Raw genomic sequence first — 13,447 nt, forward strand, 5'->3', positions numbered from 1 at the left:
CCTGCCCTTCGAGTGTCAGAGGAAATGCAAGCGCACCAGGCCCATCTGTACGAAAGCCACAAAAAGACGAACCCCGGTCCGTTCAGCCATCCTGTGCCCCAGCCTGCTGCTTCCTGTGCCGAAAAGAAGCAGAGCGACTGTGCTGACCGCTGCCCGACGCCCACACCCAAGCCCCAGAGCCGGCGGAACCAGAACCCCTTGCCGCCGGAACAACAAATGCTGTGCAACGGGAGGCGTTGACCGAGCCCCATACCAACAGGGGTCCTGTCACTACCTCCCAGGTCGCCCGGAAGATCTCCGAACTGAGGCACCAGTGCCCCCTCCAACCTACACGAACCTGCCCCAAGCAGGGCCTTGCTCCACCACGCCGTGGCCATCCGAAACCCCACCCCTATATCACCAATACTGGCTACCGCCCGCCCTCCGAGCTCCAGCCACAAGGGGCGCCAACGCAACTCCTCAGCCCACCTTGCGAACTCCACCTGGCCGGGGGACAGGGGCCACCCCCCAGACCGCCCCCACGCACTGTTAACATCGGAGGCCCCACCGCTACGACCAGACCACAGCCCCAGACCCCCACCGTCAGAGAGTCCGACGCGGCCCCTACAGGCACCAGCCCACTCTCTGCCATAGAAGACCACCCACTCCCACAGCGACCCCCCCCGGGCGATGACACACGCGAAAGCCCGGACACTGACGCTGCAACCCGCCGAACCAAGCCGGGCTCTACCAACCCAATGCCACTACTCCACCGACGCCTGTGCCTCGGGGACCAACCGAAAGATCCCCCGAGCCGCAAGGGAGACGACCCGCCGGCCAAACCGCAAACCCACTACCGCGCGCGGACCGAGGAACCAGAGGACCGGCAGCCGACGATTAAGCCAGCCACGCCCTGGCAGGCTGCCTGGATCGAGAAGCTCCGAGCGACAGCTTCCTTTGAAGAATTCGACCAGCTCATCAATGAGCTCACCTGCGAACTCTCCACAGAGATCGTCTCAAAGAGGACGCCAAACCAGGATGCCCGCACGGCCTACCTCCAGAAGGCCCACTCCAAACCGCGACGCCACCACCCGAGGAGCTGGACGGAAACTCCAGCCGCCGCTACGACCCGGCAGCAGCCTCCCAGATCCAGAAGCTATACAGAACCAACCGCCTCAAGGCCATGAGAAAGGTCCTCGACGGTCCCTCATCCTACTGCACGATCCCGCCCGAGCGCCTATACCGCTACTTCCTGGAAGTATTCGCTGACAAGCCCAGGAACGACGTGCAGGCGCCAGAGTGCCTTCACCCGCTGCCCCGCTCACACCACGCAGATGGCCTAGAGGCTGATTTCACGCCCAAAGAGGTAATGGCCAGGCTCTCCAGGACCAAAAACACTGCACCCCGAAAAGACGGCATCCCCTACAGCCTCCTCAAAAAGCGGGACCCCGGCTGCCATGTCCTCTCCGGCATCTTTAACCTATGCGGTGCTTTGGCCGGCCACCCACCTCCTGGAAAAAGGCCATGACGGTCCTGATCTACAAGAAGGGTGAGCGAGACGACCCCAGCAACTGGAGACCCATCTCCCTCTGCTCCACAATGTACAAGCTATATGCCAGCTGCCTGGCAGCCAGAATCACGGAGTGGGCGACGACCGGGGGAGCATCAGCCCGGCCCAGAAGGGCTTCATGCCATCTGAGGGGTGCTACGAGCACAACTTCCGTCTCCAGACCGTCCTCCAGACGACCAGGAGGGCCCACAACCAGTGCGCAATAGCGTGGCTGGATCTGGCCAACGCCTTCGGGTCCATCCCCCACCATCACATCTTCAGCACCCTACGGGAGTTCGGGATGCCGAGACCTTTCTCCGCCTGATCCGGGAACTCTACAAGGGCTTGCAGCACCACCATCCGTTCGGTAGAAGGCGAAACAGCCGAGATCCCGATCCGCAGCGGCGTGAAGCAGGGCTGCCCCCTCAGCCCGATCATCTTCAACCTCGCCATGGAGCCACTCCTGCGGGCAATCTCCGATGGCGCCGACGGCTTTGACCTGCACGGCGAGAGAGTGAACGTGTTGGCCTACGCAGATGACCTAGTCCTGATCGCGGACGACCCCGAGAGGCTCCAGGGCATGCTCAACACCATCGGGAGAGTCGCAGAATGGACGGGACTCCGCTTTAACGCCAAAAAGTGCGCGTCCCTCCACGTCAACTGCAGCAAGAAGAACTCAGTGCAGGCTACGGACTTCCTCATCCAGGTGAATCCGTCGTCCCCCTGGCGAGGGGCAGGCGTACCAACACCTCGGCACGCCGACGGGCTTCCGTGTCCGGCAGACCCCCGAGGACACCATCCAGGAAATCCTGCAGGACGCCGCCAGGATCGACGTTCCCTGCTGGCTCCGTGGCAGAAAATCGACGCCCTCAACACGTTCCTGATCCCCCCATCGCCTTCGTCCTGAGAGGATCCGCCGTAGCAAAGGTGCCCCTCAACAAGGCGGACAACGTCATCCGGCAACTGGTGAAGAAGTGGCTGGTCCCTGCCCAGAGAGCAAGCAACGCAACGAGCTGGTCTATATTGCTCACCGGCACGGTGGCGCCAATGTCCCCCGCATGGGAGACCTCTGCGATATCGCGGTCGTCACACATGCCTTTCGCCTCCTGACGTCCCGGACGCCGTGGTAAAGAACGTTGCGACGACCGCCCTGCGCTCCGCCACAGCAAAGCGAATCACAGAGCTGCCTCTGGCCAAGATATAGCCAACTTCCTGAGCGGCTCCATGGACGGTGACTTCGCCCGAGACAGAGGCGACATAGCCTCACTGTGGCCCGTGCCCGCATTGCCACGCGCCGACTGGGGAAACGACTAGGCTGCTGCTGGGTATGGAGCGAGGACCGGCGGGAGCTGGGAATCCTGATACCGCGGACCGAGACGGAGGACAACAACACCGTCATCAGCCCTGGAGCCAGAGCACACTGGGGAGAGGTCGCTGAAGGCCGCCGTAGCGCGCTCTACTTGGGCACGCTGAAGAAAAAACCAGACCAGGGCAAGGTTTTCGAGGTCACCAGCAAGTGGGACTCCAGCAACCACTTCCTCCACTCAGGCAGCTTCACCCGCTTCGCTGACTGGCGCTTCATACACCGCGCCCGACTAAACTGCGTCCCGCTCAACGGAGCCGTCCGCCACGGGAACCGAGACAAGCGCTGCAGGAAGTGTGGGTACGCCATGGAGACCCTGCCCCACGTCCTGTGCAGCTGCAAGCCCCACGCCAGAGCCTGGCAGCTGCGTCACAATGCCATCCAGGACCGTCTGGTAAAGGCCATCGCTCCGCACCTGGGAGAAAAAGCCACCAACCGCACCATCCCTGGCACCGACAGCCCACTGCGCCCGGACATCGTCGTCACGGACGAGGCTCGAAAAAAGATCATCCTCGTTGACGTGGACGGTTCCTTTCGAGAACAGGACCCTGGCCTTCCGCGAGGCCCGAGCCCGAAAGCTCGAAAAATACACCCCCTTGGGCGGACACTCTGAGGTCAAAGGGCTACGAGGTCTATACCGACGCCCTGATCGTTGGGGCCCTGGGCGCCTGGGACCCTTGTAATGAACGCGTGCTTCGGGCTTGCGGGGTAGGCCGTCGCTATGGCCGCAGCTCATGAGACGCCTGATGGTCTCGGACACTATCAGATGGTCCAGAGACATCTACACGGAGCAACGGTCACCGGTCACCGCCAATACTCAGGAGTAAGCGGGCGTGACTCCGTGCACCCGAAGGGGGGAGGAGATCTTCACACACCCCCGTTGGGACTCTATCCCCCTGAGCCCTGAACCCACCAAACCAAACTCCACTATGTGAGGGTCGCCCTATCCTCATCACCCAGCTCGCTCCTTTATTCCCACGACTATCTGTAACCTGTTTGTATGAGCGATAAGTACCCTCACTGCCTCTCGACTGTATCTTGATCTCACCCAAAGTTCACCCCACATTGGGGACATGACAGACTGTATATGGTATATGCTGCCCAATACCAAAATACTGAACCCCCCCCCCCCGTAGTCTGTATGCTATCCCCGATGAAACAATAACTGATGCTTTAAACTCTCTGTATCGTTTATTTTCAAATATTCACTAATAAACATTAAAATCTGTTCTTATCAGTTTGATCTCTGATACGTTCTCGATCTGAGAACTGTCTGTTAAACCGATTTTTGGAACAGGGGGGTGGGACTAGGAGCTTGCTCTGTCCACTCCACGCATCCGCCTGGTATTGCAGTACTTCCGGGCAGGGTGCAGCTCCCCAGGGAGAATGTGCTGGTTACAAAAAAAAGAACAAGCCTCTTTGTACTATGTAGAGTTCTGAGTTGTGTTTTTCTGTTTGCTTTCCCTTTCTAGGTCTTGGTTACTCGCTTTAACAGCTGCTTTTTCCTTTTTCTACTCCACTGTTGTTTTATATAGTTCTTAAAAGGTGGTTTTCATGCTTGTGTTATAGAACTGAGGGGTTCTGGGGTTACTGTCTCTCAGCTGTGTTCTCACAGGAGATAATTGTTCCTTTTCTTCTTTCCTTTTGTGAACACATCGCTGGTATCACGCAGGGAGCAAGATGAGATCACATAGAGGACACGGGTCTCTTCCCAGAGCTCCAGTATAGAACTAGTCCAGATCCAAGCAAAACCAGTAGTAAAGCTTCCTCTGACTTCAATAAAATAAGGTCAAGCCCTTAGAAGAGGACGGTGAGTCAGCGCTGCAAATGTTGCCAGCAAAGGACTGTCGCACACTAAGAAATGGGGTTCCATGCTGACTTGAGCACTAAGAAATGGGGTTCTGTGGTGACCCTGTTAAAAAGGTGTGCCGCTTCCATTATGGGAACCATTATAATTCTGAATCAGTGCGTCCCAAGCAACAATCCTTTGCACTTAGATTTGTCTCTCTACTCGGGGTAAGAAATGTTATCTCCCTAAAGCAAGCAGGCAGTTTCAAATGCAGTATTTGTGTAATTGGCATGCCTCAATGATGTTTATGTAGGATGCTGCTTTTAAGCTAAAATGTACATGCACGCGCCTGCAAATGGAGGTAAATTAAGAATGAATAAATACAATCTTATCTAACTAAACAAGTCTCGTCTTGAAGAGAAATGCACGCTGGCATGAATATTTAGGTGGACAAGGATAATTCCTCTTCATACAATATTACTTAAAAGAGGATTTTCTAGCTTCCTGAGTATTAGTTATAGGAAAAGACTGGGGAGAAGACTAGACCTCAGTAGTCTTGGGGGCCAGGGAAACTAGAAAATCCTCATCTAAGAAAGCAAACAGAAAGATACAAACCAGAGCTCTACACAGTACAGAGAGGTTTGTTCTTTTTTTTGAACCAGCACGTTCTCCCTGGGGGAGGTGCACCCTGCCCAGAAGTACTGCAATACCAGGCGGATGCGCGGAGTGGACAGAGCAAGCTCCTAGTCCAACCCCCTGTTCCAAAAACCCGTTTAATAGAGAGTTCTCATATCGAGAACATATCAGAGATTAAACTGATAAGAACAGATTTAAAAGTTTATTAGAAAATATTGAAAAATAAACGATACAGAGAGTTTGAAAAGTCAGTTATTGATCATTAGGGGTAGCATACAGAGTATAGGGGGATGCTAGTAGTTTGGTATTGGACAGCATATAACATATACAGTCTGCCATGTCCCCAATGCGGGGTGTACGGTGGGTGAGATCACGATACAGTCAGGAAGCAGTGGGGGTACATCACTCATACATACAAGTTACAGAGAGTCATGGGTAAAGATAAGCAGGCTGGGTAATGGGGATAGGATGACCCACACTTGGTGGAGTTCGGTTCGGTGGGTTAAGGGCTCAGGGGATAAAGTCCAGCAGGGGAGGTCCTCAAGTTTCCTCCCCCTCGTGGGTTCACAAAGTCACGCCGGATCACTCTTGGTATTGGCAGTGGCCGGTGATGTGTGTCGTCAGATGTGTTGTCAGATGCTACCAGTGTGGTGCTCTGCTCTCACCTTGTTGGTATCACTCGGCTGCGTGCGTGTGTTCCCTCTGTGTGCTGCCCCAGCTCTGTGCAGATAGCTGACACAGCAGACCCGAAGAGAACCTCCAATGACCACAGAGTCTAGTAAGGTACGAAGGCACATCGGCCAGGTTTATTGCCGTATTGGATACAATAATTGTTCCCTGTAGGTTTCTTAGCCTAATTCAGGGCATACTACGAATATGTACCCACGGTCAATGGACTTGGCTCAGTCAGTGGCGGGACTTTCCACTGCCCCCTCGGCCGGACAAAGACACCGCCCCAGGGAGGCATTCTTATATACAGGCACAAACAAGTTACACATCACTCCTGACGTATTGAGGTGCAACCCCTCTACGTAGTAAGGTGCCGCCTCTCACCTTGTACATGTTGGTTTGAACAAAACAACTCTATCCATCATATTACCCTTTTGCCCCTGTCATTGGGATGGGTCAGTCTGTTCCTTGTTATCTGTGTGGAATGGGCCAGTATGTGAATGTTCTGATCTCTGGTGTTCAGTACCTTTTAGGTACGTATCATCTTGCAGCATCAGCCCTTTCCTTGCCAGCTTCTGTGAGCAGGGCCTGCCTCTGGCTCACAGCTTCACTTTGCTTTATATTAGCAAAGTCTTGACCATTACTTTAGTTCATGCCTCAGGCCTCATACTGGGCCTTTATCAGGGCCTTCACTTACTACAATGTACTCTTGTCATAACATAATTCCCAGATTTGGACCTTAGCGTCCAAAATATGGGTGTTAGCATGAAAACCTCCAAGCTTAGTTACCAGCTGGGACCTGGTAAAGCTGCCACCACCCAAAAAATTAGAGTGTTTTGGGGCACTCTGGTCCCCCCAACAACCTTCCCTGGGGACCCCAAGACCCAAATTCCTTGAGTCTCACAACAAAGGGGAATAAACCATTTCCCTTCTCCCCTCCAGGTGTTCCCTCCCTGGGTTCCTGGAGAGATATACAGAAGCAAGCTCCGTGAATCTAAACAGAGGGATTCCACCCTCCCTATTTCCAGTCCTGGAAAACAGAAGTACCGAGAGCTAATCTCTCTTCCCCCCTCACCCAGAGGGAATGCAAAGTCAGGCTAGTAATCTAACACACACAGATTTCCCCCTGACTTCTTCCTCCCACCAATTCCCTGGTGAGCACAGACTCAATTCCCTGGAGTTCCCCACTAAAGAAAAAACTCCAACAGGTCTTAAAAAGAAAGCTTTATGTAAAAAGAAAGAAAAATACATAAAAATGGTCTCTCTGTATTAAGGTGACAAATACAGGGTCAGTTGCTTAAAAGAAATATGAATAAACAGCCTTATTCAAAAAGAACACAATTCAAAACACTCCAGCAACTACACATATGTAAATACAAAAAAAAAACAACATATAAACCACTATCCTTTCTGTACTTACAACTGGGAAACAGAACATTAGAAAAGCAGGAGGCAGAAAAATCCTCTCATAGCCGTGAGAGTACAGGCAGAAGACCAAGAACAAAGGACTCACACACAAACTTCCTTCCACCCAGATTTGAAAAAGTCTTGTTTCCTGATTGGTCCTCTGGTCAGGTGTTTCAGATTACTCCTTTCCAGGTAAAAGAACATTAACTCTTAGCTATCTGTTTATGACAACTCTGTGTAAATGTCTCTAGACCATCGAATAGTGTCCGAGACCATTAGGCGTCTCATGAGCCGCGTGTAGCGACGGCTCCCCCCACAGGTGCGAAATACGTGTTCATTACAGGGGTCCCAGGCACCCAGGGCCCCAACGATCAGAGCATCGGTGTAGACCTCGTAGCCCTTTGTCCGCAGGGTGTCTGCCAAGGGAGCGTATTATTCAAGTTTGCGGGCTCGGGCTTCACGGAAGGCCGGGGTCCTGTTCTCAAACGGGATCATCACGTCGACGAGGATGATCTTTTTCCATCTCGTCCGTGACGACGATGTCTGTGCGCAGTGGGCTGTCGGTGTCGGGGATGGTGCGGTTGACAGCGATCTCTCCCAGGTGCGGGGCCATGGCCTTCACTAGGCAGTCCTGGATGGCGTTGTGGCGCAGCTGCCAAGCTCTGGCATGGGGCCTGCGGCTGCACATGACGTGGGGCAGGGTCTCCATGGCGTACCCACACTTCCTGCAGCGCTTGTCCGGGTTCCTGTTGTGGATGGCTCCATTGAGCGGGACGCAGTTCAGTCGGGTGCGGTGTATGAAGCGCCAGTCGGCGAATCGGGTGAAGCTGCCCGCAGGGAGGAAGTGGTTGCTGGAGTCCCACTTGCTGGTGACCTCAAAGGCCTTGCCCTGGTCCGGTTTTTTCCTCAGGGTGTCCACATAGAGCGCGTGGACGGCAGCCTTCAGGGTCTTCTCCAGCGTGCCTCTGGCTCCGGGGCTGACGGTGGTGTTACCCTCCGTCTCGATCTGCGGTACCAGGACTCCCAGCTCCCGCCGTTCCTCGCTCCACACCCAGCGGCAGCCCAGTCGCTTTCCCAGTCGGCGCGTGGTGTTGCGGGCGCGGGTCCACAGCGAGGCCATGTCGCCACTGTCCCAGGCGAATTCGCCGTCCAGGGAGCCGCTCAGGAAGGTGGCTACGTCTTGGTCGGAAGGAGCTCTGCCTATTTGCTTCGCGGTGGTGGCGCGCAGGGCGGTCGTTGCCACGTTCTTTATCATGGTGTCCGGGCACGTCAGGAGGCGGAAGGCATGCGTGACGACCGTGATGTCGCAGAGGTCTCCCATGCGAGGGACATTGGCGCCACCGTGCCTGTGAGCGATGTAGACGAGCTCGTTGCTGGCTCTCTGGGGTAGGGACATCCACTTCTTAACCAGTTGCTGGATGGTGTTGTCTGCCTTTGCCACGGCGGATCCTCTCAGGACGAAGGCGATGCGGGGGATCAGGAAAGTGTTGAGGGCGTTGATTTTTTGCCACAGCACCAGCAGGGATGCGTCGATCTTGGCAGCATCCTGCATGATCTCCTGGATGGTGTCCTCGGGGTCTGCTGGACGCGGAAACCCGTCGGCGTGCCGAGGTGCCAAGGTGGCCTGCCCCTCTGCCAGGAGAATGACAGATTTGCCCTGGAAAAGTAATTCCGTCATCAGCACCGAGTCCGTCCTACTCCCATCAATGTGGAGGGACACACACTTCTTGACGTTAAAGCGGAGTCCCGTCCAGTCCGCGACTCTCCCGACGGTGGTGAGCATGCCCTGGAGCCTTTTGGGGTCATCCGCGAGTAGGACCAGGTCATCCGCATAGGCCAAGATGCTCACCCTTTCGCCGTGCAGGTCGAAGCCGTCAGCGCCGTCGGAGATCGCCCGCAGGAGCGGCTCCATGGCGAGGTTGAAGACGATTGGGCTGAGGGGGCAGCCCTGCTTCACGCCGCTGCAGATCGGAATCTCGGCAGTCTCCTCTTCCACCGAACGGATGGTGGTGCTGCAGTCCTCGTAGAGTTCCCGGATTAGACGAAGGAAGGTCTCCGGCATCCCGAACTCCCGTAGCATGCTGAAAATGTGATGGTGGGGGATGGACCCGAAGGCGCTGGCCAGGTCGAGCCACGCTATCGTGCACTGCTTCGATGCCCTCCTGGTCATCTGGAGGACGGTCTGGAGCAGGAAGATGTGCTCGTAGCACCCTTCCGACGGTATGAAGCCCTTCTGGGCCGGGCTGATGACTCCCTCGGTCATTGCCCACTCCATGATCCTGGCTGCCAGGCAGCTGGCGTACAACTTGTACATCGTAGAGCAGAGGGAGATGGGTCTCCAGTTGCTGGGGTCGTCTCGCTCGCCCTTCTTGTGGATCAGTACAGTCATGGCCTTCTTCCAGGAGGTGGGAGACCGGCCAAAGCGCCAGCACAAGTTAAAGATGACGGAGAGCACGAGGCAGCCGAGGTCTCGCTTCTTGAGGAGGCTGTAGGGGATGCCGTCCTTTCCGGGCGTGGTGTTTTTGGTTCTGGAGAGCCTGGCCGTCACCTTTTTAGGCGTGATGTCGGCCTCTAGGTCGTCTGAGTTGGTAACGCGAGGCAGGGGGCAGAGGCACTCCAGGCGCTGCGTGTCGTTCCTGGGCACGCCGCCGAACACTCCGAGGAAGTAGGTGTAGAGGTGCTTGGGCGGGATCGTGCAGTAGGATGAGGGACCATCGAGGACCTCTCTTACGGCCTTGAGGAGGTTTGTTCTGTACAACTTCTGGATCCTTGAGGCTGCTGTAGGGTCGTAGCGGCGGCCGCTGTTCCTTCTCCCAGCTCCTGTGGTGGTGGTGTCGCGATTCGGGACGGGCCGTCTGAAGGCAGGCCGGATGGTGTTGCCCTCCGTCTCGATCTGCGGTACCAGGACTCGCGGGTGAGTCTGTCGATGAGCGGGTCGAATTCCTCAAAGGAGGCTGCTGCTTGCAGCTTCTCATCCAGGCAGCCTGCCAGGGCATGGCTTGCCGGACCGTCGGCTGCCGGTCCTCGGGTTCCTCGGTCTGCGTGGGTAGTGAGTTCGCTGCTTGATCAACGGGTTGCCTCACTTGCGGCTCAGGGGACCTTCCGGTTGGTTCCCGAAGCATAGTCACCGGTGGGGTAGCATCATTACTGGTTGTTGGTGAGACCTGGTTCGGGTTGGTGGATGCGGGGGTGACGCCCGGTCTTCCGCGTGCAGCTGTCGTTTGGGGGGTTGCTGTAGGAGCGCATGACCTTCTGGCGGCGGGGATCGGCCTGGTGTCTTTTGGGGCCATGCCTGTCCGTCTGATAATGGGGATCTGGTGCTGTGGTCTGATCGTGGTGTTGGCTCCTCTGATGGTAGAAGTGTGCGGGGAAGTCTGGGGGGCGGTCCCTGTTCACCCCGACGGGTGGTGTTCGCGGTGTGGGCTGAGGAGTCGCGTTGGTTCCCCTTGTGGTTGGTGCTTGCAGGGTGCACCGAGGGCCGGCGTTGGTGCCTCCGGGGGCAGGGTCTTGATCGGCCATGCGCGATGGGGCACCGATTCTTCTTGGGGTGGGGTCATGCTGGTTGGGCATCGAGGAGGCACTGAGACGTCTCGGCTCAGAGAGTTTCCCGGTGACCTGGGACAATGTGACAGGTCTCCTGCTGGCAGGGGCTTGGGTGACGTTTCCCACTGCGGTAGGTGCCGTCCCGACGGTGGGGCCCTGGGTGCTGAGGCGTCTGGTGAGGTTGTTGACCTGGGAGGTGGCAGTGATCCCCTTCACAGCAGGGTCCAGCATGGGGATTCTAGAGATGGGGCTGGTCCTTTTGGTGGCATCATCGGTCCTCGAGGCGGGGGTTATGCTTTCCTCGATTAGCAGTTGGTCCCCCCTTATCTGCTGTGACTGTGGGGTTGGTAGTTGGGGTGCTGAAGCCGGACCATTGTTGGGGGTCATGGTTGGAGCCTGCAGGACCTCACCAGGGTTCACCTTTGTGATCGCGAGGGGTCCCTTGCATGTGGCATGATAGGACTTGCATTTCTTTTGGGTCTCGAAAGGGGGAATTCCAGCGGCTACACCAGAAAGCAATCCGTTTGTTGTAGGTCTTGCGAATGTGTTTGCTGAGGGCCCCGAGGGTCTGGACTCCGTGGACGGGGAGGCAGAAGGGGCAGAGGAGGAGGCCTGTAGGGAGTGGGTACTGTAGGTAAATGTGGTCATCGTCCCCTGCCTCACCCTCCATAGGGTGGACCCCTGTTGTGCCTGCAGACTCACCAAGTGATTCCTCTGGGTCTGGTGGAGAAGCTTGAGGAGGTGAAGTCTGTCCTGGGGGTGTGCTGGTCTCACTGGCCACGATGTCTCTATGCCTCGGAGGTCAGCGTGCGGCATTGAGATCCAGGGCTCTGGAGTCCATTCCCCTTCGAGCGGCCCTCGTCCGGACAGGCGGGTGATAAGAAGTTTCAGAGTCTCGGGTTGGGGAGGAGAGTCTGGGGCATCCCTCTCTGGAACAGCAGGGCAGCGCTTGGCATCCCGGTCCCGGGTCATCTGGGGGGCTCCTCCAGTGGCATCCTTCCCGGCAGGGCAGCGCTCAGCATCCCGGCCCTCAGTCCTCTGGGGGGCTCCTCGGGCGGCATCCTTCCCGGTGGAGTGGTGCTCAGCATCCTGGTTCTGGGTCGTCTGGGGGGCTCCTCTGACAGAATCCTTCCCGGAGGGGTGGTGATCAGCCTCTTGGTTCTCGGTCATCTGGGGTGCTCCTCTGGCGGCGTCCTTCCCAGCGGGGCAGCGATCAGCATCCCGGTCCTCGATCGTCAGGTGGACTCCTCCGGCGGAGTCCCTCCCAGCGGGGCGGTGATCGGCATCCCTGTCCTCGCTTGTTGGGGGTGTGTGATGTTATGAGTATAATATAATATCTCACTGAAAGGTGACAGGGCCAGAAAGAGTTGATTAACTCACCTCACCGACTGACATGACCCATGGGTGAACCTTAAGGACTGGTTAGGGAAGATATGTAAATGAACAGAGCTTTGAAATGCAAGTCTGCATTGTTGGAGGTAGAAGGGCAGATGTTTGCTCAGGTCTTGGGATGTCAGCAAACAAGTCTTGTCTATTGCTATAGTTTTAATTCAAAGATCAAAAAAGGAATATTAGCATTTATGATGATACTCGAGTGAAATAGTATTATTGTCTATGTGTCTCTTTGAAGGTTGTGGTAACCTGTATCTGAACTGTTTAATGGATAAATTACTCTGTGCTAATTGCCAGGATGTTTGGGAGAAGAAGTTAAGCCTATTGTTTTCTCAGGCCGAAAGGCTGCTAGAAATGTATAAGAAGCCTGAGACATGATCCTTCTTCATCTCAGATCTGCTTTGGGTTTCCAGAGGGGGAAACCTTAAGCCATAAGGATTGAGATCCCCAGTCATTGACTGGAGCCACCCTGAGTATGGAAATTGGACTATAACCTATGGACTGTTTCTAAAAGGACTTTTGGCAACTACAAGCTCACCTCTACTATGTATCTGAACCTCAAGAATTGAATTCAAGTCCATATGTATATTAATCTTTTAACCAACACACTCTCTCTTTTCTTTTCTAATAAATTTTAGCTTAGTTAATAAGAATTGGCTATAGCGTTTATTTTGGGTAAGATCTAAGTTATAATTGAACCTGGGTATGTGGCTGATCCTTTGGGATTGGAAGAACCTTTTCTTTTATATGATGAAGTAAGATTTTCAGGCATGATCATCATATCTGACAGGTGTGTCTGGATGGAGGCCTGAGGCTGGGCACTGTAAGGGAACTGCGTGGTTTAAACTTCTAAGTAACCAGTGAGGTACTATAGAAGCTGTTTTGTGCTGGCTTGGTAAATCTAAGTATTGGAATAACCACCAGCGTTTGGGGTTTGTCTGCCCCGTTTTGTTTGCAGTTCACCCTGATTGAGTGACCTCAGCTGGCTCCCATGGGCAGCACCGTCACAGGGGTCTCCTCCAGTGTCATCCCTTCTGGAGGGGCAGCAGTCAGCATCCCGGGCCTCAGTTGTCGGGGGGCTCCTCTGGCGTTGTCCTTCTCAGCAGGACGGTGATCAGCA

At 55.4% G+C, this 13,447-nt stretch overlaps 2 protein-coding genes and 2 non-coding genes across 15 annotated transcripts in view; 2 read left to right on the forward strand and 2 right to left on the reverse strand.

Moving 5' to 3' along the window:
* Nucleotides 1-13,447, forward strand: part of LOC127038425 (uncharacterized) — a 72,028-nt gene that overhangs the window by 5,329 nt on the left and 53,252 nt on the right. Inside the window, exon 2 of one of the 12 annotated variants that reach the window (XR_007770637.1) lies at nt 6,928-7,328. The exons of the other annotated variants lie outside the window; for them this stretch is intronic. The gene's annotated coding sequence lies outside the window, so the exon portion shown is untranslated. Of the gene's footprint in view, nt 1-6,927; nt 7,329-13,447 lie in introns of those variants that run through there. 12 annotated transcript variants of the gene reach the window in all.
* Nucleotides 4,078-4,269, forward strand: LOC127038478 (U2 spliceosomal RNA). Its single transcript, XR_007770661.1, has one exon. It is a non-coding gene; the product is annotated as a U2 spliceosomal RNA (small nuclear RNA).
* Nucleotides 5,357-5,543, reverse strand: LOC127038492 (U2 spliceosomal RNA). Its single transcript, XR_007770672.1, has one exon. It is a non-coding gene; the product is annotated as a U2 spliceosomal RNA (small nuclear RNA).
* Nucleotides 10,315-13,447, reverse strand: part of LOC127038424 (uncharacterized) — a 49,964-nt gene continuing 46,831 nt past the window's right edge. The window contains exon 2 of the mRNA XM_050931024.1: nt 10,315-10,641. Within this exon, the coding sequence (XP_050786981.1) occupies nt 10,537-10,641 (105 nt within the window). The 3' untranslated portion in view covers nt 10,315-10,536. The remainder of the gene's footprint in view (nt 10,642-13,447) is intronic.

The sequence above is a fragment of the Gopherus flavomarginatus genome, chromosome 20, assembly GCF_025201925.1.
Source record: "Gopherus flavomarginatus isolate rGopFla2 chromosome 20, rGopFla2.mat.asm, whole genome shotgun sequence".
NCBI classification, from domain to species: domain Eukaryota; kingdom Metazoa; phylum Chordata; order Testudines; family Testudinidae; genus Gopherus; species Gopherus flavomarginatus.